This window comes from Pongo pygmaeus, chromosome 7, assembly GCF_028885625.2.
Source record: "Pongo pygmaeus isolate AG05252 chromosome 7, NHGRI_mPonPyg2-v2.0_pri, whole genome shotgun sequence".
Taxonomy (NCBI): Eukaryota; Metazoa; Chordata; class Mammalia; order Primates; family Hominidae; genus Pongo; species Pongo pygmaeus.
In genome coordinates, this window is record NC_072380.2 from 129,324,223 (window position 1) to 129,349,233 (window position 25,011).

The 25,011-nt window shown below is 37.9% G+C and overlaps 1 protein-coding gene across 1 annotated transcript in view; it reads right to left on the bottom strand.

Moving 5' to 3' along the window:
• Positions 1 to 25,011, bottom strand: part of EIF3H (eukaryotic translation initiation factor 3 subunit H) — a 110,378-nt gene that overhangs the window by 2,554 nt on the left and 82,813 nt on the right. The window contains exons 3-6 of the mRNA XM_054498514.2: positions 11,353 to 11,520; positions 9,755 to 9,854; positions 8,394 to 8,543; positions 1,398 to 1,518 (exon numbers count right to left, since the gene is read on the bottom strand). Of these exons, the coding sequence (XP_054354489.1) occupies positions 1,398 to 1,518; positions 8,394 to 8,543; positions 9,755 to 9,854; positions 11,353 to 11,520 (539 nt within the window). The remainder of the gene's footprint in view (positions 1 to 1,397; positions 1,519 to 8,393; positions 8,544 to 9,754; positions 9,855 to 11,352; positions 11,521 to 25,011) is intronic.

Genomic DNA, 25,011 nt, shown 5'->3' on the forward strand with positions numbered 1-25,011 from the left:
AACAGATAATTGTCTGTACCTCAGCTCTATAGCTAAGGATGGATACTATTAATAGCTCAGATAATGCTTCAAATACTTTCAAACTCTGGATTCCTACGATTCGCTGAAGAGAGAGTAGGGACATATATAAACTTTAACTATAAACTTATAGATCAACTACAGTAAGAGCTAACAGCTATGACTGCTCCCAACAGTGAAGCACGTAATATCCCATACACAACCTTAAAATGTCAGGTAATGAGAAACCAAGCTGTGCTAGTAAAAATTTAGTCTTTGGATTCCTAAGAAAATCAAGGGAAACAACAACTCTTTCTAGTGAAGGAAAGTAACTTGCTTTGTAAAGATTCCTGTATTCATTATGGGGTACTCATAGGAAACAAATATTCAATTTGATACCCTGGATGAGTCCTTCACCTACAGGAAAAACCAGCATGAAAATGAAATCCAGCTGAGACGATTTTTTCCCCCTCAGTTTATCAGACATTTGTAACCACTCCCATCTTTTCAGTTAAAAAAAAAAATACTGATTTACATATGTTTTCTCAATTCTAAGCTGGTAGAAACAAAGTACTTTAAATTTCACTATATACTAAAAATGAACTCTGATATTAAGAAAAAATTTAAATACAACATTCTCAGAAACCACTTAGTTGTGCTTAGAATTCTATATTTAACAACGCTCTGTTTAAAGTACATTTTAATGAACAGAGTAGTCATATATAAATACTACTTTCACAGATAAACATTCTGGAATCAACTTATCTATGAATCAAATGCTAAGAACACTTTAGAGCAGTATAGTCCAAATACAATATTCCAGGAACTGTGAAAACCATGTGGCCTGCAGGCAACATGAATAAAGAAAAGGTTAAATGGCCACAGCCGTAGATGTATGCATATGAGAATATTCGGATAATTCTAGGGTTTTTGTCTGTATTATACTATCTACTTCACAGCAGTTAGTCTATTACTTCCTATCAACATTGCTTGCTCTTAATCACAATTGCTCAGTTTTTTAAATGAACTGAAGATTGATTGCTAACTATGCTGCAATGAGCCACTGCCAAACCAATTATATTTTAGTAAAGAAATGAGCTGTGACATTCTGGAATCTCTTTGCTCCTGATTTTCTCAATAAATGTATCTCTTATTTGCATAACCTTGGCATTACAATCTGAGCTTAATAGCTCTCTTTAACACAGGTATTTTTAAGTATAACCTGTAAATAATATGTTACAAACATGCCATAAAAATAATAATCTTTTAAAAATATGATATAGAGTAACTAGCTAACGGTCAGTGCTTTACCAAAGATAATTTAGGTCATTTTGAACATGACTCTTGAAATACATGAAACGTAGAAATACATGTTTGTTGAATTTTTCCATAATACCAACCTGATGTTTCTGCTGCTGTTGTTTACTAGTATTCCTCATGTATGTGTTGTATTTAACTATATCTTGGCTCATTTCATCCACTCTGTCCATCAGCAACTGTAGATTCTTCCCCAAATGATTGCTGAAATGTAAAGTAAACATACTGACAAGTCTTACTTTAAATTATAGCTTTGCTACTGCTCTAAACAGTTTTAAGACATGAACTTGAACTGGCTTTTGCTAAAAGAATGAGAGCACACATATGCATAAAAGCAAAGGCAGAGGAAAAAATCTGAGTCAACTTGTTACTAAACTTTCCATACCAAACTTCCAACTATAATCTCAGGGATACCTGAAATAGCCGAGTTTCTTATTGTGAGAGCACAGGCATGATAGGGTAGGAACTGTTAAACATACCTAGTGAGACATCTATAATACATATTTTTTATACCAAGTTCAGTATTCCCAAATTCTTTTCATTAACTCACCCCTGCCCAAATGCATTCCATAACATTTAAATCAGCAGCCACAGGAAAGAACCATCCAGATTATGACATCTGGCACATGATTTCTCTATCTAGGCTTTAAATGAGCAATGGTAACATTTATTCTTCTACAAAACCTGATGAAGAGGCTCCTTTCCTCTTACCTTTCCTAGAATCTATAGTACAGTCTTTCATATTTCTTATTCTCTCCAGAAATTTCTATTGCAGTTCAGTTACCAACATCACTTTATAAAGTGATATAATGATTGGCACAATGACCACCATATTCACTGATTTCTGCCTGCAACTTACCTTCTACCATGGTAACGCCTGGACAGCTATTATACATATATATGTTTTTAAAATAGCAAGCTTCTAAAGAGTAGTACCCATTCATTAACTGCAAACAGGTATTTACTATACTCCTATTATGTGCCAGCCTTAGTACTAGAAAACAGGGAGACAACAGTGAATAAGACATACATGTTCTATATCTTCATTGATCTTATAACTGATTAGGGATGGAGGAGAAAGAGAAGGGGGAGGTGAAGAGACACTTACTTTAGATAGCATGATCAGAATATCTCTGAGGAGATGACAGACTGAAAGTGAAAGATGAGTCAGCTATGCCAAAAATATTGTAGGCAAAAGAAAATACAAGTGCTGAATGCCTGAGATGAGCAAGAATTAGGCAGATTTGATAAAAAGAAGAGGCCTGGCATGGCTAGAGCACAGGGATTAAGGTCAGGCAGACCAGACAAGCACATGTGGGAAGCTCATTAGCACCACACAACTCCCCAGCAATATAGTTTGTTGTGAATGAGACCTCACAACTGCAATGTGAATGATACCCTGGAGTTTTGCATGTTTATGACACATTTTGCTTAGATTTTAAAATGATCATTCTGCTGCTATGCAAATAGACTGGAGAGGAGAAACCAGGAGGTTAGTTAAAAGTCTACTGTGGGGTGTTGGCGAGGATGTGGAAAAATGAAAACACTCATACATTGGGGTGGGAAGGTAAAGTGATACAGCTGCTATGGAAACAGTTTGGTGGTTCCTCAAAAAGCTAAACCAAATTACCATATAACCCAGCAATTCCACTCTTAATGAATATACCCTATAAATATGTATATACCCTAGGGAATTAAAAATATATACTCACACAAAAACTCATACATGTATGTTAATAGCTACATTATTCTTAATAGCCAAAAACTAAAAACAATCTAAAATTCCATCAAATGATGAAGAGATAAATAAAATATTATATATCCATATAGTAGAATGTTATTTGGCCTTAAAAATGAATAAAGTTCTGATACACCCCACAACATGGATGAACCTTGAAAACATTTACTAAGGGAAAGAAGGTAGACACAAAAGGCTGCTTATTTTAGGACTCTTTTTTTCTTTGAGACAGTTTCACTCGTCATCCAGGCTGGTGCAGTGGGGCGACCTCCACCTCCCGGGCTCAAGCAATTCTTGTGCCTCAGCCTCTCGAGTAGCTGGGACTACAGGCATGCACCACCACACCTGGCTAGAGTTTTTGTATTTTCAATAGAGATGGGGTTTCGCCAGGAACTCCCGACATCAAGAGATCCTCCCACCTCGGCTTCTCAAAGTGCTGGGATTACAGGCATGAGCCACTGTTCCTGGCCAGGACTCTATTTTATAAAATATTCAGAATAGGCAAATCCGTAGAGATAGAAAGTGACTAGAGGCTGCCAAGGGTTAGGGGAATGGGAATGACAGCTTAATGGGTTTGGGTTCCCGTTCAGGGTGATGAGAATGTTCTAGAGCTAGTAATGGTTGTAAAACATTGTGAATATACTAAAAACGACTAAAGGGTACATTTGAAAAGGGTTTAAATGGTCAATTTTTTCTCTATTTTAAAAACTGCACCTCCGGCAAATAATCTATCGTGACATTACAGAGAGAAATTGTGGTGACTTGAACTAGGATGATGGCAGAGCATAGAGAAAAGTGAGCAGAACTGAGAGAGATTCTGGAGGCGGAGCAGGCAATCTTTATTTGATAGGGGGCATAAGAGAGGAATGGAGGGTGACTCTCAGTCTTCTGGCAGCTGGTTACTACATTTACAGAGAAGGGAAAGACTGAGAAGGAAACAGGGTGGGAATACTGGGAATGAATAAAAATAAATCCAACTAAAATATGGATTCTATCAGTAACCTCAAGAAAATCAGAAAGTTTTGGCTCTTTATCAAATAATGGAAAGAGCATAGAACTAGGGTGTATGTGAGTAAATTTACCTTTTAATCCCAGCCTGGCACTACCTAGATAACCTTGGTCCAGTAACATGGTCGGACGACTTCACCTATTGAGGAATCAAGTGCTTCTTTCATATTTATTTTATTGTGTTGTAATTTTTTAAATCACTTTTAACTTCAAAACATTTCTTCTTCTCTGGATACAATGTATTTGCTTCTGTTTTACCCTAATTTCTAAATAGTTGATTTAAATTCACTCAGACTTAAGTATTAGAATTGGGCAAGACTGGGGAAAAGAGAGGCAGACAACGATCAAAGTGCAATGACTTAAAAACATACTACAAGTCTGGAATCTGTCCTAAGGACAGTGGGAAACCAGCTAAACATTTTAAGCAAAGGAGTAATATGACCATCTAATTTGCATTTAGCAAGATCATTACAATTTTGAAAGAGGAAAAAAAATAAGGTCCTAGACTAAGGCAGTAAAAGTCACAGGAGTAAGACAAAATCGCCCCACGAGTATATGTGTGAGAAGACAGACCTTGGGGAACACGGACAGAGATGAGCACAAGAGGGTTCACTGTGGAAAATGAGAGGAAACCCAGAAGGGCTATAGTTTCACAGGCTCCTAGGAAAGGATCTCAGGAAGAAGGCCTTATCAACATATTACATGCTGAAGAGTCTAAAATACTCAGTGACATAGTGACATCAAAGTCTTTTGTGACTTTGGAGGGAGGTCTTACTACATATAATGGGTGGAATGCCACAAACTGTTGGCAATCACTGGGAAATCAGTGGGAAATGAGGAAACAGTGACATCAAAATTCTATCGAGAAGTTTGATTATGAAACAAATTGAAAAATTTAGCAGAAAACAAAAGGAGATGGATACTAAAGGCAGGAGATCAAAAGGTATTCTTTTCATAAGTTTTTCTTTTGAGATGGGGGACGTAAACAAGTTTAAATGTCTTTGTTTTTGGGAGATGCATGCTGAAGTATTTAGGGGTTAAAAGTCACGTCTACAATTTACTTTCAGATGGTTCAGAAAGAAAAAGTAGTGTTTATGTACGTAGATAGAGTGCAAATGTGGCATGATATACAATTGGTGAATCTAAATGAAAGGTTTATGGATGGATGTTCACTGTATTTTTCTTTCAAATTGTCTAAAGAGTTGAAAATTTAAACAAATTTTTAATTGGAAAAACAAGCCTATAAAGATTGAAAAAAAAACTAGTATAGAAAGAAACTGAAAATCTATGAAGAAGGAAGGAGTAGATCAACCTAATGAGGTCCTGAGAAGGCAAGAAGACAGGAGGCACTGGCTTCAGGTTCCTGATCCTTTCATTTTTACCAGTGAGCAATGTGAAGCCCAAAAGGCTATATAAAGTGTAAGAAATGCCGTTAGCTACATGATTAGTTGTTAAGTCATTTATGTCATTAATTGCAAAAGGAAATCAGAGAAAGAAAAGATCATCACCAATGCTGTGGCTGGGAGGTTACGGGGAAAGCAGTGACAGTAGGGAAAAAATAACAGCACAGGAGAGGTACTGCCATATGCAGAGAAAATACACCTAGACCTTAAATCTTGGAGGCTGTTTACAGTAGTGAGAAAGGCACTACTAAAACAGACCCACTGTTTCTACCAGAAAAGTCTTTAATATAAAGTACTAATATTATCTGCTGCAAGTATATGAAGTTATTGTGAAAGAACACTGCTACAAGCACAAATATGTGGACTTTAAGTATTTCATAACTTTTATATTATGATAATGCTCTTCAGAAAAAAAAATCAGAAACACACACACACACACACACACAAATCTGTGTACTACAGGCCTTATAAAAGGGCATCAGAAATTAACAATGACAGAAAATCATACCACTACCAAGACCAATTTTGTGGGAATCTTTTCAGTACCAATTTAACTAGGATGCTGAAACAGGGACTTACTGTTAGGAGTTTCAGTAACATTGCCTTTTCTTTTATTGCCAAGCAAATAAAGAACTGAAAACAGATAACTTAAACAGATGTGAACCAGGACATGAAGTGTTAAGTCTGCTCTGGCTACAGTATCAATTTATGCTTATAATCCTTAATGTATGATGCCCACCCTTAGTTTACGTTTTTTAAAAGAGAAAATAAAAACAGAATTGTTTCACATGTGTGAAAAGCTGAACGCCTGTGATACACATTTTTAAAAACTAATAAAGACTGTTATGGAATAACTATTACTAGAACTTCCATCTAATAAAATTAAAATAAAAAAATTTGAATTTTTCAACAAAAGCAAATACGTTTTAGTCGTCGCAGAGAACAAACTTATCAGGCACATCAAAGAAACTGGTGCCCATGTATAGGCTGTGAAAGGAAAGACCAAGTTTAAGCACCTGCATAAGAATGATTTCTGATGAGGTTTCTTATACAAACTTTTATGGCAACTGGCCTGAGCCATCATCACACAACTACTGTCAGAAATTAAAAATTGAGATGTACAAAACTTTTCTTTCTGTCTTTTAAAATAGTATAATCGATTTGGTTCAATGTAAGCGTCTACTAGCAAAAAAGCGCTGCTTCAAAGTTGCTTCATTTTTTTCCCTCCCAACAGGAACACCAATTTACACTTTAAATAATTTCATATGGAAAGCAAAGAAATGGGGCCTCTTTTTCCTCGTTTACATAAAAATACAGAAGACAAAAACTATAATAAAATATTTGTCTAGGTCTCAGTTGCTAGGGCAAACTGAGAACATTTTCTTGGTTATTATAAATGCTGCTTTGGACAAACGGACATTATAGACCAGCTCATTGGTAATGTTAAAGCACCATCAGGGATGTATTTCTTTTGTATGCTCAATAAAGGAAGCCTGGGAAAAGGTGAAGACATGAATTATGTAAGCAAAAGCTTTCATGCAGTAAATTTAAAATTATTATATAACCATATACTTAATACATCAAATTGTAACCTTGCATGCTGAAAAAGGTTCTTAGCTAAATGCTTTAAATACAGGTGTGCCCAGTGTGTTTGTAAAAGCAATAAAGAAAAATATGACCTTCTAAAATAGACAAATTAAAGGACTATTATGAATATATGTTTGCAGTCAAACAGCACACTCTTTGGTGCCAAATTAGCCTTGCAACCTGGCTGTGTTACTTAGCACTCCATTTACATTCATCGTCCATCTCCCTGCCCTGTTAAGACTTTCTAGTGGCCTTTGTGATCAATTAATGCAATGGAAGGCGGCGCTTCAACCACAGTCCTACTCGTGCCAGCGCATGGAGAAGAACATTGATGTCTCTGGCCCTTCTGGGTTCATCCCACTTGCCTTATTATCGAGGAAGTACAAAGTCTGTACATTTTTTTTTTTTACAAGTCTCTATCTAAGATTACTAGAAATCTGATAAATAATTTAGTCTGCTCCAAACTGGTTGCTTAAGAAAACACACCTTGTTTCTTTCAGCCAACAAGCATATATTGATTCTTTACCTACTCTGACCATTTAATTTCATTCCACAAGTCTGCTGCTAGCCTCCTTCCACCACAGACAAAATAATCACTAACATAATGCTCAAAGGGCATTTAAGAGGAGCTATACATGTGGCTCTATTCACATTTCTGTTAAGAGTAATAGATGAGGGGGAAATAAACATTAATTTAACAAAGGGAACAATACTTCCTTTTGGAAACCTCAATCTGCATTTTACAAATATAATAAACATTATCTCAACAACTAGATAGCTAAGGCAGTCACGCTGGAGGAAATTGTTATCACCAACTAAAATAGGTGAAGCCAATGTCAGGTTCAGAAAATTCAAATTTTAGTTGAAAACTCAAACAACTGGAATTTTACAACTGCAAGAGTCTGCATCTGAACAAGGGCAAGTACAACAAGTAAAAGAAAAAAGCATTTCTGTTCTTTTCCTGAGCATTATTAAATATCCAGACATAATACCCTAAGCCTCTTAGGACCGTGTACAAGAAATAAAGCTGAGCCATATAAAAAAGCCCTCCCTCTTGGGCACTGACCTTATCAAAGCACAAATGATACAGCAAAGAAGGCAGCAGAGGGTTCTTCTAATATAAGCAATTAGTATTCAAATAATGTGTTGTTTCATATTATCAGTTTGGCGTTTTTCCCTGAGATCCTAACAGGGCCAGACTATTACTCCATGTTACACATGTTTTAAGAACCTATAAATGTTCTTAAGTAACTGTTTTCTTGTTTCACAGGTAAAGTTTATGTGAAAGAATCTTTTGCAAAAAGTTCTAAAACATGGGCTTTTTATTAGGCAGGGCCACTTACCTGCTGGCAAGGCTGAGCAATTCATGTTTATCTGCAACAGCTGACTTCTTTTCAAGTTCCCACATTAGGACATTGATCAGATGTGAATTTTTAATTACAATCGGCACTTCTTCAAACATGTACTCAAAGGTGATATTTGCTTTTTTCAATCTGTGAAGCATGTTAAAAATACTTTAGTCTGATTGTCAAAAGTAGATGCTAGATTGACTACTTCATAAAATTTACCTAATTACAGGCCCTATCCAAGATCTTTGTTTCATTAACACTCTTAAAAAAAAAAAAAAAAAAAAAGAGAAACTAGAGTTTTACAGAGTCAAGCGTAAGTTGAGTGATTTGAGTAACTTTGAAAATGATGCGAATTTGAGCTAAAGCCCAGAAAATAAGATTCTTGGCAGAAGAAACTACTCATTCTTTGTAATCAGGTATCTTTAAAATTTCACTGATACGAAAATGTAAATGTCACAGTAAGCTATGCTACACAACCTACACCTACAACTTAATTTAAAATAGCTAGAAATGAGAAATACTCTATTTCTTGAAAAGTTCATTTTAAAAGCCTCTTGAATTAGAGTTTAACAAGTAGCAGAACACAAGGAGACTCCAGATACAATAGTTAGAACATGCCAAGAACACAGTTTCTCATAGATTAATTATAACCACCACATCCAGGAATTGTTCATGAGTTAGCTTTTCTTTTAAAATTCTCTGCACCTTAACTTTTTAGGAGCCAAATGGGAAACTAGAGATGAACCGTCCTACATGAAGTCAAAACCATTAATTCTGATTCAGTAAGAACTAAAAATTTCTATAATTAAAAAATGGAAGAATTCTAAGTATTTAATTTATTTAAAGTAAATATTACAATGCCATTAAATAGGATCCCAAAACAGCTCCATCAGTTAATTCTCTGCATAACTGTCACCCATAAAATTTCCAATAAGCCACATTCTTTACCAAATTCTTAAAATGTTTATGTCTTTCCCACCCCCTCATTAAACAAGGGTTCGGAAAATAAGACACACAGCTCACAACCAGTCTGACACAGAGCTTACAATCTGACAGCCACTGATCACTCTTTCCATCTCCCTTTATTCAATCATTTATTTCTTCGAATCCAGTAGCTAATTAATTCCCATTCTAACTGAATTCACCCTTGGTGAGAACAACAGATGAGATATTCCCTAAAGAATAATTTAAACATGGGAAGGGAGAGAGCAAGCAGCACTCGGCATGCAGAAAACTTCTACAGTCCACATGGCAAAAGCATTACCACACCACAACCGAGGATTCAAGAGATGTGGCAAAGAAAAATCTCAACAGAAAAATACCCAACCCTTTACCAGATGCCCCCAAACACTTACGCTTCAGGGGAAAAATCCTTTTCTTTACAAACTTCCATCAGTTTAGGAGTCAGTCTGTATGCCTTTAGTGAGAGAGATCCTTGGGCAGTTTTTATGGGATCTCAAACAAGGAAAGAGAAATAAATTACTAAGAATTTTGTCACTACCATGCTTGAATGGCATTGGTTCTAGGCACATTCTGTTACATATCACACAGTCTTTGCAAAATAAAGATCAAAATAAATAACCAGAACACAACTTGAAGCAGACTCAAAGCACTATAGCAAATAGCACTTGAAAATGCAGGAATACCTCTACCCTACTTACAATAGAGTAATTTCCTCTGTCAAAAACTAAAGATGCAAAAGAGTTATTTTCAAATTCATTCCTCAGCAAGAACCAGTAATCTTGCTGAAAATTAAATGTATCGTATGTTCTAGACATCTTGTATAATTAGGAAATCACTGATAAATATTAAACATGAAAATTCACTGCATGTACTTGGGTAGCTCCTCATTCAACTTAAAATGAATAGCCCCGCACACAAAATTTATCCATCCTAACAATCACTGTTCACATTTTTTCGTTAAAACAGATTGTAAAAACAAAACCATTCAAGTCAAACTGCTATCACAAAAGTGTCTTTTTGGTTTTGGAGAAACTAATTTTGTCAAAACTAACCGCTGAAACACTCCATGAGTAAGGGAGCTTAGCACTTGCTGCATGATAACGGCTCTGGCATGCCAATATTCGCCTAAAACCTGTGTTAACATTCATGTTGTATGAAACTTAACACAGTGAAACTTTTAGCAATAGGTGATAAAATGAAAACCAAAATAGATTGAAACAAGTGGAAAATTCATCAAGGTCTGATGATGCAATGTTTCCAGCCAATATAAGTACACTTTAACAACTTGTTCTTTACTGTAATCCAATTGTTAACATACTGAAACAATTTTGGGGCAGCTCATAAGATTGATCGTATTCATTAGTATTTTTTCTGACAGATACTCAGGACGTTACATTTACTTCTCAGCTGGAAACTATATGCAAGTCTGCCAGATATGGCAAACTGTGAGTGTTTGGGGAGGGGGAAGGCTATAAAGCTGTTAAATTGCCTACAGTTCTGATACAGCACAGAACATCTGGTCTGGAGAGCTTGAGGAAACACCATTAAATAGGCCGAAAAGAAAAAAATCTTTGTGCTAAGAAACAGTCCAGGTTTTGTACGCTGTTGTCAGAGGTATAAAAAAAACTTGGCACACTGTATTATGATTGGTCAGTCACGTACAGAGCCAGACACTCTAGCAATCGGGGTTTGTTAGACATCTGGTCTAGTTCCACCGGCCCCTTCAATGAGGGAGGGGAGATGGAGGAATAAAAATGAAGCAGCTACTCCAGCATTCCAAAATGTACACATCAGGGCTCTGATAGCAAGAAAAATAAACAGAAAGAAGGAAACCCTGTCTAGACTGAGCTGCTGCTGAGGCTGCTGCAGAAACAGGGTTGGTATTTACTTGAGAAGGCCTGCCAGACTGCTCTTAGAGGCAAAAAAGACAGAAAGCAAAAATAGTAGTAATAATATTAAGGGAAAAAAGAATAATAAACCTCCTACTAACCATAAATGAGAACGACAGATTCTTCAATGGCATGCTGGTAACTAAACTGAGAGTCCAGGAGTGCCCGGGTAACGAATGAGCCATAGTATGTGGACTGATACCAGCCCACATGAAGATGATCAATGTTTACATGGCGAAGGCTCCGCATCATTTCCATCTGATATTGGACTGGATGATGGGGAAGAGGAAATTAAAAGAAAAAACTTTTTAATGATGTTACCAACATTAAAAACAAGCCTTTTGGAAACAAATGTCTACCTAACAATTTATTAGCAATAGGGAACAGGATTCCAGACTTAAAATTCATTCAGTTCATATATAAAACAAAACAAAATTAGGCTTTTAAATCATCAGGGGTTTCCTTTTATTCTTTAATGAAAAAATATTTTGTAGAAAATGTATTCCACACAATATTAATACCTTGTTCTAACCAAAGAATTATTAAATGTGGCTTCTACTCCCCTTTTTGAAACTCTCAAAATAGTAAATGTTGAAGAAAAATTTGTGTAATTACTAAATTGGTTGGTTGTAAGAAGTTTCATTTGAATTAATAAAAAAGGAAGAGTTATCAACCTCTTCTTCAACACAGCTTTTAGAGCTGAGAAACTAAAACCATTAGGAAAACTAAGGGGAAACAATTAACTACCAACCACACTGCTTATATATGAAGAGGATACAGGCTGTAGCTGATTCAAAATATAAGAATATATTTTTGCCTTCATCTGGTGCCCCCTGCTGCATATGCTAAATTTTTTAAAGAATTATTTTTTCTTGTTTGTGTGTTCCTTTAAGTAACAGACACTATTTTTTCCTTAGAATAAAGTTATATTTTAATGACCATGTATAGAATGAAAAGGTTTAGTGACTTTTACTTTTGTCAAATTAATGACTACAATGTATACTAATGACTATAATGTATACTATATTAAAGCAGTATTACCAGAAATACAGATTAAAACTAGCAATATAATAAATGACATTTTAAAAAGCAATATAGCAGAATAATGCACAGCAAATATATAATACAGGAGAAAACTTTATAGTCAACATAATAGCCATGCTATTTCTCTTATTATTATTTATTATTATTATTATTGACACAGGGTTTCAATCCTGTTGCCCAGGCTGGAGTACAATGGCCTCATCTTGGCTCACTGCAACCTCTGTCTCCCGGGCTCAAGTGATTCTTTTGATTTAGCCTTCCAAGTAGCTGGGACTACAGGTGTGCACCATCACACCCGGCTAATTTTTGTATTGTTTTTTTGTAGAGATGGGGTTTCACCACGTTACCCAGCCTGGTCTCGTACTCCTGGGATCAAAGAATCCACCCACCTCGGCCTCCCAAAGTGTTGGGATTACAGGCATGAGCCACTGCATCCAGCCCCAAACTATTTCTATTATTATGAATACATGACCACGCTGAGTAAACGTATTTGCTTAACTTGAAACCTGTTTCATTTTCAAAATTCTTACTCAGGTTTTAGCAAAAGAAAAGTTATACATCTGTCATTCTTTTGGTTATACCACTATGGTTTTACAAAGCCAACAAGACTCAGGATCATAAAGTATAAAAGAGTGTTCCTCAGATGGACACAGTCTGATTTTTCATTACTTGTAGGCGAAGAAGTTATAAATCTGCTTATTCCAAGGAAGTTACAGTTCTCATGCTAAAAGATGGCAGCCAACTCATCAACTACACAAGAATTGTGTTTTTTGAGATTTTTTTTTTTGCTATGTAGAAAAGCTAAACAAACAAAAACTACCAAACAAAGTTATTTTGCCACTATCTGAAGAGACTTTCTTAAGCCTACGGCAATGTTGCAACAGAGCTGGAAGCTGCACTACTGTCAAGATGTACACAGTTTAAGTGCCTGTTTTGAAAGTGGGCTCATTCATTCATAAAAAGGAAAAAAAGTGTTAATATAGAGGAAGTTAGGCTACTAAGGGTATGGGGGAGAAGGTGATACCAGACACCAGACACTTTGTATACCAAACCAGGGTTTCTGTATATTTATGAATAAAATACAAAATCAAAGTCACATAACCTATGCTATACTTTAAACCACCATTAAAAACATCACTACCTTAGAAACCTATTTTATACACAATATGATAGCCTGAAAAAGCAGTATAAAATATGATAATCTTACACCAATTATTTTTTATCTTCATATTTTATTTCTCTAGCATGTAAGAGGAATCTCACCTCCCCCCAGCTAGTTTAACGATTCACATCAACCACATAAATTTGGCAAGTGGGACAGAATCACTGCTATGATCTCCTTCTGTTTTGAAATTCCATAATTCTTTTAAATCAAAGTAAAATCACTGATTTGGCTAATAAATTGTAATCAAATTTAATTTATGAGTGAAAAGTCCCAGTATTATAAGTAAAATGGGAGCCGAAACTAAATTTGCTATTTATTTTAAAGGGAAAGGGAAGAAGAGAGATTATTAAGCAACTGACAGAACAAGTAAGATTTTTAAAAAATTATTTTTAAATCAAAACTTACACAACATATTAGTACACAATTTAGCTACAATATAAGAAGAGGTTGGAGTCTGCCAACTTATAATAGCAGAAAAGAAAGACTTGGGTGATCTCGGCTCGCTGCAACCTCCCTGCTTCAGGCTCCTGTGATTCTACTGCGTCGGCCTGCCGAGTGCCTGGGATTGCAGGCGCGCGCCGCCACGCCTGACTGGTTTTTGTGTTTTTGGTGGAGACGGGGTTTCACCCTGTTGACCCGGCTGGTCTCCAGCTCCTGGCCTCCAGTGATCTGCCCGCCTCGGCCTCCCGAGGTGCTGGGATTGCAGACGGAGTCTCGCTCACTCAGTGCTCAATGTTGCTCAGGCTGGAGTGCAGTGGCGTGATCTCGCCTCCCTACAACCTCCACCTCCCAACCGCCTGCCTTGGCCTCCTAAAGTGCTAAGATTACAGCCTCTGCCCCGCCGCCATCCCATATAGGAAGTGAGGAGCGTCTCTGCCCGGCCGCCCATCGTCTGGGATGTGAGGAGAGCCTCCACCCGGCCGCCCCGTCTGGGAAGTGAGGAGCGCCTCCGCCCGGCCACCCCATCTGGGAAGTGAGGAGCGCCTCTGCCCGGCCGCCCATCGTCTGGGAGGTGAGGAGCACCTCTGCCCGGCCACCCCGTCTGAGAGGTGAGGAGCGCCTCTGCCTGGCCGCCCCCTCTGTGAGGAAGTGAGGAGCGCCTCTGCCCGGCCGCCCCGTCTGGGAAGTGAGGAGCGCCTCTGCCCGGCCGCCCCGTCTGGGAGGTGAGGAGCGTCTCTGCCCGGCTGCCCCGTCTGGGAAGTGAGGAGCGCCTCTGCCCGGCCGCCCTGTCTGGGAGGTGAGGAGAGCCTCTGCCTGGCTGCCACCCCGTCTGGGAGGAAGTGAGGAGCGCCTCTGCCCAGCCGCCACCCCGTCTGGGAGGTGAGGAGCGTCTCTGCGTGGCCACCCCATCTGGGAAGTGAGGAGCGCCTCTGCCTGGCCGCCCCGTCTGAGAAGTGAGGAGCGCCTCTGCCTGGCCGCCCCGTCTGGGAGGTGAGGAGCGCCTCTGCCTGGCCGCCCATCGTCTGGGATGTGAGGAGCGCCTCTGCCCCGCCGCCCCATCTGGGAAGTGAGGAGCGCCTCTGCCCGGCCGCCCTGTCTGGGAGGTGTACCCAACAGCTCCGGGGAGACAGCGACCATCGGGAGTGGGCCATGAGGACGATGGCGGTTTTGTTGAAAAGAAGAGGGGGAAGTGTGGAAAAAAGAAAGGAGAGATCAGATTGTTGCTGTGTCTGTGTAGAAAGAGGTGGGCATAAGAGACTCCATTTTGTTCCGACTAGGAGAAATTCTTCTGCCTTGGGATGCTGTTGATCTATGGCTTTCCCCCCAGCCCCCTGCTCTCTGAAACATGTGCTGTGTCAACTCAAGGTTAAATGGATTAAGGGCGGTGCAAGATGTGCTTTGTTAAACAGATGCTTGAAGGCAGCATGCTCTTTAAGAGTCATCACCACTCCCTAATCTCAAGTACCCAGGGACACAAACACTGCAGAAGGCCACAGGGACCTCTGCCTAGGAAAACCAGAGACCTTTGTTCATGTGTTTATCTCCTGACCTCTCCACTATTATCCTATGACCCTGCCATATCCCCCTCTCCGAGAAACACCCAAGAATGATCAATAAATACTTAATAAAAAAAAAAAAAGGAAAAAAAAAAGAACTATAAAAAAAAAAAGAAAGACTTGGAATCTAGAGGTCGAGGTTCTCATGCCAGCTCTGAGATTTCCCCTGTGGGGATCTTGCTGTACAGTTAATAATTCTTCTTTGATATTTAATTTTCCCATCTCCAAAGAGATCTGAGAACCCAATCCCAGTCAAAACGCTATTATTCCACATTGTTCACTGGATATACTAATTATAAATAATTTTCTATTAGCTAAAGGGGCCTCCAGCATGCATTATGATTTAAAATAAAAATACATTCCTCTGAAAAATATTCTGTAATCTTGCTAAGTCTCTCCTCAAACAGCCTGAATACAAGAGATTCACGAGGTACAATACTCCAGGATACACGAGGTAAAAAACTCCAAGATCCGTAGCAAACTTCCAAATTTCTTCTTCATCCAGAGTTTTACCTATTCTACAGCACCTCTGACAAGGGTAAGAATGAAAATGAAGTGTTCCTCTAAACTAGGGAAGAAAGTCAAGAAAGCCTATAGCCATGTGGAGATACCACTCCTCCAACATATTTCTGGGGACTGAGGAGTAAAGAGAGATCAGCTTCTTTATTAGGGGAAATGAGGGGAGCATTTCCATTTCCTCTTCCATGGTTTAGAATATGACATAAAAGATTTTGCAAGATTTTGGACACATTTGTAAGTCATAAGAGTTTTCATATCACCTAAATATCAAAATAAAGGGGCCAAGAGCAATGATTGGTCAATTAAGAAAATCACTTTAAAAAGATACAATGCACTAGAATTTCACTAATAAACAATGTATGTGTTGGGCCTAATCTATGTAAAGTGCCAGGAGATTCTCTATCTTGGTTTGGACTTACCACCCCAATTTTAAAATTAAAAACAAAACAAAACTTTTTTTTTAAGTGCCCTCTCAGAGGCATCATATAAAGAAAGGACCTAAACAGACTGCAAGTGAGTCTTAAAAGGTGGGGCTGGGGATGCTAGAGCTCCGAAATGAACCACAGTGCACAGAGGCCCAGTTCTCACCATGACTCTGCTCATATGAAGCGCCAACAAATGCAGTGTTTGAAAAGAGCTCACTTTGATGTAATAAGGTAAAAAAAAATAATCAGTAATACTGTTTCTGTTTATTATAAGCCAAGGAACAAGAGACACAACTCACAGCCACGTGAACTGCATTATCTCTGTAGACTTTCAGGTCTGTGTCCCCATTCTTTGAATCCCATCTCCCTTCACCCTCAGTTTATCCTCCCCTTCCCATCCAAATTTTCAAAAAGTAGAAAGCCAACTCCTGCAAAAGCTTCCTGGTAAACCTAAGTAGGAATACGAAATGAAAAGCAACTGTCCCAGTGACCTGTCTCAAAACCATGCTCCTGGCAGGCACCATCAAGGGAGCTAAGCTGCCACACCAGCTAACATGTATTTACCCCTCTGGCCTATGGACAAGGGAACAACTCTGAAATGATGACATGCTGGTTAAGTTTTACACAGAAAATAAGAAATGGTCGTTCCAGATTCCAATCTCCTGGATAAACACCCTTGCTTTTGTGGCTATGCTAGTTTCTCTCAGGAGTTATATTGGGTGGGTAGGTAAGGTGAGCACAAGAGACCCAGTTTGGCTACAAAACAGGTAAATGAGGGAGGGAAGAAGCCTCTGCATATCTGGAATTGGTTTGTGATGAAGATGCCACGTCATAGCCCACAGGCTCTGGTGACTATGAGGTACTGCTATTTGCCTCCTCATATGCAGCCAGTACTCACTTTTCTGGCTGGAGTTTTGGTATTTCACTCCCGAGAAATAAGGCTCAGGAGTGGCTCACACCTCAGAAGGAAGAGAATCATGTCAAAGAAACAAAAGGAAAAAGGAGGAGGAAAAGAAAAAAAAAAGGCTCCTTGACTCGAAGTGCCAACTGCCTACTGCTGTGTTAATGCAGATCAATGAAGAAACAAGCACTGATTGGCAACTTTGCAGAGTTGGTCCAGGGTTAGACAAGCTTCAATTTTTGTTCTAAAGTTCTCATATTTAAGGGAAGTCAAAACAGCAATTTCAACCAATGACATTCTCTTCTGAGTTAATGTCTAAATATTCCTGGAGAAATTTCCCAAAGATGAATGGCAAGAGGATAATCCTCTTGGGAGACAGAACTATTTTAAAATTCATAATGTTTAAGAGAAGGACTTAGTAGAAAAGAACCTTTTAGGCATTCTTAGTACAAAAAAGCAAACATCTCCACTGAGAAAAAGTAGTATGCAACACATAAATTTCAAAGACAAACTGGTTGGCTGGGCCCCGTGGCTCACGCCTGTAATCCCAGCACTTTGGGAGGCTGAGGTAGGTGGATCACTTGAGGTCAGGAGTTCAAAACCAGCCTGGCCCACATGGTGAAACCTCGTCTCTACTAAAAATACAAAAATTAGCCAGGCATGGTGGCAGGCGCCTGTAATCCCAGCTACTTGAGAGGCTGAGGCGTGAGAATTGCTTGAGCTCGTGAGGCAGATGTTGCAGTGAACCAAGATCACACCACTGCACTCCAGCCTGGGCGACAGAGCGAGACTCAGTCTCAAAAAAAAAAAAGACAAACTGGTCGTTACTATTAAGCCAACTCAAACTACTAATACAAAAAGCCACACTTGGATGCAGTTGAGCTGGTGCCACAAAATTTGGAAGGATTATAAAAACGAGAAGTTTTATAAATCTCTTCAACTTTTGCAATTGTTTTCATTGGTAAGCGTGTCCCAAGCAAAGGAAAACCTGCTTTACAACACTGAATAACTGCCTGAAGTTTGGCACCAGTATATTCATATTCAGTTTTTCCAGATATCCTCTTTGCAAAACAGTCCATTTTAAAGCGCCTAGAGCTAAATCTGTCTTCATTGAGGTGGACTGTCCAATAACTATCCCTTTCAAACATCAACAACATTTGTTGGGCTTTCTCTTGTTTTACCGTCACATATGAAAACACTGAAAATAATATGCTGTCTTACATTTAAGTGTTATATATATCTGAAGTTGCAATGGCAACCAACCAAACAACAGTATGAGATTCAAGTGCTCCTGAAGATCACTGGAAAGGACAACAGAGTAGAAGCTTTTCAGTTCAGCAGAATAACTCAACAGAATTCTTCTTACCTTCAATTCTTCGTCCTCATTTTTAAAAAAATCATCTTTTTGTGTTAAGAGAGCCCTTGTGAAATACAATTTCTCACTGAGAAACAGGAACAAAGAATTGCCACCAATGGATAGCCTGGGATGAGGAGAAAGTAGAAAACTAAAAATGGAGCTTATTCAAACTCGAAAACTCAAGATATGTCCAGTAGATCAAGAAAAAAGAAGTGTTTTGCAGATGTGTTATTAGGGAACTCTTAATTAACAAAGTCATTTAAATTCTAAAAATTAAAAACAATTTAAGAATCTACCATCTAATATTTAATGACTTAATATTTTATCAAATAAATCCAAATTATTTAAAAATACAATAAAATTATTTCTAAAATAAACATAGCCTGTAGGGAAAGAGTAGAGCTAGGCACAGAGAAGGAAACTACCACTTAGTGAGCACTTACTATGTCAGACTTCCTGCTAAGTGTTCCACATATGTTATCTAACTTTATATTCCTCACAATAACTCTAATGAGCTAATCATGATTATTGAAATCCTTTTAGAAAAGCTGTTTACCACAGCTATTACTTCAGACTCTGACTCCAAAGGCTAGCCAGCCACCCATTTTGAGAGCCTCATTACTTCTTATTGGCGAAGTATACAGTAAATTATTTCTGAATCATTGAAGCACAGCACAAATACAAGAGAAATACACAACAAATTTCTAGGTTTCCAGAAACCACATCTTGTGTATATTTGACATTAAATTAACCAATAATAAACCAATAAATGCCAGTAAAATTTTAAGTGATAAAACCACCATCAAAGATTTTTAAATACTACAGTTGGTAATTATCACAAATACATAACCAAGCCCCTAAAATGCTGCATTCTATGTTACTATTTGAGGCTTGTGCCATGACTACTTTGTAACTAAATACTAGCTTAGGTCAAAGATGACCTATATAGGTATATAGATGGAACAGAGACCAGATCTAGTACATGTTCTTTGCAGCAAAAAAAAAAAAAAAAACACAAAGCTCAATCAGGAGATGCAAATAGCTTAAAAAGCAAGCAAACAAACAAAACCCCACAATTTTCCAGAAACAAACCAATGATCTCAACAAATACGACACGGAGGTGGAATGCATAAAAATCTCCTATCTGTTCTGGCATGAGAGCTAACCAAAGTAGGACTTTTAAGAATATAATTATAGGCCTCCTTCCCAGCTGCAACATGGGACACCAGTGAGCACTAGGCTGTGAACAGTGAAGGCTCTGTGCCATTATTTAACAAGACAAACTTTATTCTGTGCTTTCCTCTTCATATCAGACTTTTTGCCAAGCTGCACATACGTTTCAGGCAATGTTCAAAGCTACTAGCAGATGTAGACTTAGGCAAACAGAATGTGCATTTGAAAAAAGAATTAAATAAGAGTCTACTTTGGGTGGAAAGAATTATGGAGTACACAAGTTTCTTAAAACATCCATATTCTCTGCACCCAGTCTGTACCATGTATTCATCTCTTGTTTCAATTAATACATCTCTTACTAATACCACCCTGTGACTGCTTAAAAATTTTACTAACAGTTCCATTTTTCACATTGAAGTGTCCAATGTAAGTTCTATTCTACCTAGACACTAATCTGTTGTATTGTAAAAGAAGTAACAAAAATACTGCCTCTTAATCTTACAGAAATATTTTTTAAAATCATGGGTGGTTTAATGTCTTCTTTAAAGTGTTTATGAATTCTGAAAAAATATTTTTTTGAACGCCAAGCTGGGGGATAATGGAATGGGAATAGGGTGGGGGCAGGCATTGTTACCCTAATTTATCTTTAAAACTAGTATGAACTTTGACAATTATTAGAAATCAGGTATTCTGAGGTTTTACTGTGTCTCAAGAAGTCTTCTATGAAATAAATTGAATTATTCACACATAATAACACTTACATCCTGTAACAAATTTATATTATCTTCTTAAGCAAATCATGAAATAAAACCATGAGATCTTATTTCTTTGAGGTTATAAGAATCTGAAATACATATATACATTTATGGCCTTGGTCATGAAAACACACACACATAGTGGAAGATAGATAGCCATCAGGAAGTTAATTCTATGTCATTTGAGATGTGTTTGTACAAACAAACTGAATTTACCTGGAAGGGCTCACCATGAAGAACTCTCATATAAAGAACAGCTTACTGACCAATGCTACCTCTTGCTACAATTAAGAGCATGGTATGTTAGAAGACCAAATGAGAATCTTTAGTGTTAGGCAAAAAAAAAATTTACACTATGTAATAGGCTCTTTCATGAGGACAAGTAACACCTCTTGTCATACAGGTATTAGATTAATGTTAGCAGAGAGGTGCTGAAAATATTCCCGAAGAATGGAATATTTAAAAAATGTGATTGTTGTTAACGTGCTTGAAAAAAGTCACAACTATTGGGAAAGTATACGTGTGTGTGCGTGCACCTGTGTGCATGTGTGCACGCTCTGCCCCATTCACAAAGGACTTGAGGTAGCTTGCATTAAACCATACAAGGTGATAAGTAATATCAGAACTACAAAACATCTAAATTAGAATATAGAAAGTAGAAACTGAAGGAGAGGCAGAGAACTGAACAAAGTGAATCAGGCCATGGATATTCTGATTAAAACATACAATTTGGCTCCAAGCCAAATCAAAGCAAAAAGGAAAACATGGTCATTCATATCCAAAGGGAGACAAATATCAGATCTTAAAGTAGGTGAAACACTTCCCAGTACTTAACCCTGAATGAAATTACCTTAACCCTAAAATGAAATTTTCATGTGGGGCTTCAATGAAAACTATTTTAAGAAGACATTTCTGTTATACAAAAATCATGCTTGATTTGCCTTTCCTATAAATTTCAGTTTCTAATGTAAATCAAGGACAGAACAACCTGAGTACTTTTCTAAACACAGAAAACTGTTTGTACAACTTTACAAAAAAAAAAAAAAGATTAAGGGGCTAACAAAATGAATTAATAGGTTCTTTCTATTTACAGAAACAATCTGTAAATTTCAAACTCCACTTGTTTACAAAACAGAAAGAGATGTATCAGAAGTGAGCACTAAACATTCAAAAGAGAACAAATGATCACTTTTTGGAGGTACTGTTTGTAGTGTACACACAAAAGTGTGGTGATAATAAATGACCCACAGAATCACTTCACTTTATTTGTTCTGAAACCATTTACTGGGCACTGCTTGCACTAGGAGCCTGATAATGCTATAGTGACCTCATCTTCTAAAAGATACCCTCTTCAATAAGGTTGCCCAATGAACTAGTGGTAGTCAACACATTTGTCTCTCTAGGCCTTAATTTCCTCACCTAGAAAATAATCGTTTCAACTTCCAAACACATGATGATGGCAATTTAAAAAACTTTCCTACGAGCCCAAGGGCTCTTTTGCTTCTTAATGAGCATTTTCAAAAGTCCCATAGGTACCACACACCATGAAGTATGTATAGACTAAGTTCATTAACCCCACCCTCAAACTCTACTACTTCTATATTTTCTCCCTCAGTTAGAGGATTTGTGCCATCTATTGTGACTACTTCTCCACCACTCGGCTTATAATAGTCAACTACCTTCCGAGTAGACTTTGTTTTCCTCAAGGCAAAAATCATTTAGAACATTTCTAAAAATTTTAAATGGCATAGGAAAATGCTCGTGAGCTGCTAAGAGAAAAAAGCAGAATATAAAACTATAAAACATCTATAAATGCCAATATGTAAACAGTGTGGACTGCACTCTCCTCCTAAGGAGAAAGACTGGAAAGAAATACGCTAAATTGGTAACGGAACTGTTCTCCAGAGAGTGAGATCATACAAGGTTTTTCTTTCTTATTTACTCTTATCATCATTTTCCCATGTTTCTTTGGCAAAACAATTATTCAATGCATACAATGTTAAAGAAGTACATACATACATACATACATACATACATACATACATACATACATAGTGACAAAAGTTTTCTATTGCTTGCCAACTTGCTGATTTTCCCATAGTCACCTATAACCTGGTTACTAGTGCTCCTAAACTGTGGGAGCAGCAGGATAGGGTACCGGACTACTCTGAATCTGAAGCACCTAACCTGGTCTGAATAACATCTTTACCACACATTAATTGTGTGACTGGCAACAAATTAACTAGACTGGCCTCCTCTGTTGCCGAAAAAGAAAACATGGGGAATGTGGGGGACATGGGGGCTGGGGGGACATAGGGGCTGGGGGGACGGTGGGCACGATACTACCTACTTCATAAGGCAGTTAAGATTAAACGAAATCATTTACATCAAAAGCTTGGTGCACTGGAAACCTCAGAAGAGCTCAAACCCTTACCACCATCACCTATTATTCAGAAATGTTCCTTAGAACCCAGGTACTATGATACTCATCTGGGTCAGAAGGAAATGTTTGTGTAGAATTGGATTGGATTAACTTGGCCTCCATGGAGTGTTACGCAAGCTCCCCTTTTCTCATCTCCATATTGGCGATGGGGGAAATCAGGAAACTGGGGAGGGGGACTGGAGATTGTATGTGTCACTACAAAAATCAAAGTCTATGCATTTCTAACATTCATGTCATGAAACAGAATTCATATGTACAAATAGGAATATGATCAAAAAACAATCTACCAGGAGAAAAAAATACTTCTAAGATACTAAAAACACTAAGCTAATTATATTCAGTACAATAAAGAACAGATTCAATAAAGAAAGAGACAAGCTACAGAAATTAGATTTCAAGAAAAGGTAATCTTGGGTGTTCTATTATTACTGTGCATATAACAATATAATTGCATTGTACCATATAAGTTTCTATCTCCTGATTCCATTAATAACTCTTCCAAAGAGAAGAAATAAGCTTCCTGCCCCTATCCCCAACAGGTGACTTTTCAAAAAAAGAAAAACATTGAGAACAGCAGTGGGGATGGGAAGGAGGAGTGAGCAGTAATGCCAGCTTACTCAGGGTACTGGGTCAAGGCTATCTGAAAAAACTGCCCACCCAAGTGAATAGCTAAAGTCAGTTAAATAGAGCAAACAGCTTTATCATACACCATGTATTGCTTAGGAAAAGGGTCCACTCCAGCAACTTCAACTGCCCAAAGATAAGCTTCCTTTACCTTCAAACATCAGGATGATTTGGATTTTAAAAAACAGTATCAAAGATATTACAGAAGAAAGCCTGAGGAATATAATTTTTGAAGACTATCGTTAACTGCAACCTAAAGAAGTGGAAGATGGCAAGAATGGAAAGTGACAGCAGTTATAGAAAAGGTTAGGAAGAGCAAACAATTTCCTATGGTTTAGTCAAACCAGAAAAATAGAAGTTTTTATAACCACACACTCCATCCATCCTTTCTTGTCCTCACTTCCTCACCTCTTTCCCTACATACATACTCTGCTTCTTCCAAATACTTTTCGTAGGATAGGAAATACAGCATTCCAAGCTAAGAAAAATGATCAAGCAGAAACCTTCATGGCAGCCCATGATAAACAACAAATCTGAGGTTAGGAATCTATGGTTTATTTTTAAATGGGGCCATGTTACATTTCCTGTTATGACAATATCTAACCCAGGAATCCTTATCCTGGGATTTCAAGGAATGTGTGAATCTCCTATAATCATATGCATATGCACTACTATGGAGATAGTCCAAAGCTTTCAACAAATTCTCAAATGGGCTCAAGATCTAAAAGGGTAACAAGTACTGAGATGCAATGGAGAACAAACCAAATGTGCTCCTGGAACTCCCATTGCCTCACAAGTATGTGGGGAGAATGCGGAGGTAAGGCTAGGTGTGAGGCAGTTATCAATCCAGTTCCGGGGCAGCTACAAGGTAGCACAGATGAGTACTGAGATCACCAAAGATACACTATCAGGACAAGTACAAATGACAGACCAAGGGTTCAGAGAAAACTCCAGCCTTCAGCAGGAGAGCCAACAGAATGTGACTTTTACCCTTGCCCTTCTCCTACCAAAAACACAAAGTGCATGATGAGGGAAGCTGGATGGAGGCTTCACCTAACTACTCTGTGATCCAGACTATTACTTTCCAGGGTGGAGAAAGAGAAAAAGCTGTGCATGCCCTTACCCCCAAGGTGATATGACCAGAGACTTCTACATTTGAGAAGAATACGCATTTATAATTTGGGAGAAAGTTAGTCTCTAGCAAAAATATCACATTATCACATTTTTGAAATACTCTCAGGATAAATTTTATTCTATGTTAGAAATGTACCTTAGATATAAATAGCTCTACTGTCACATACTAGGGACTAACTTCAAGCAACCAACAATCCTGTTACTTTTTGGAGTTTTTACACAC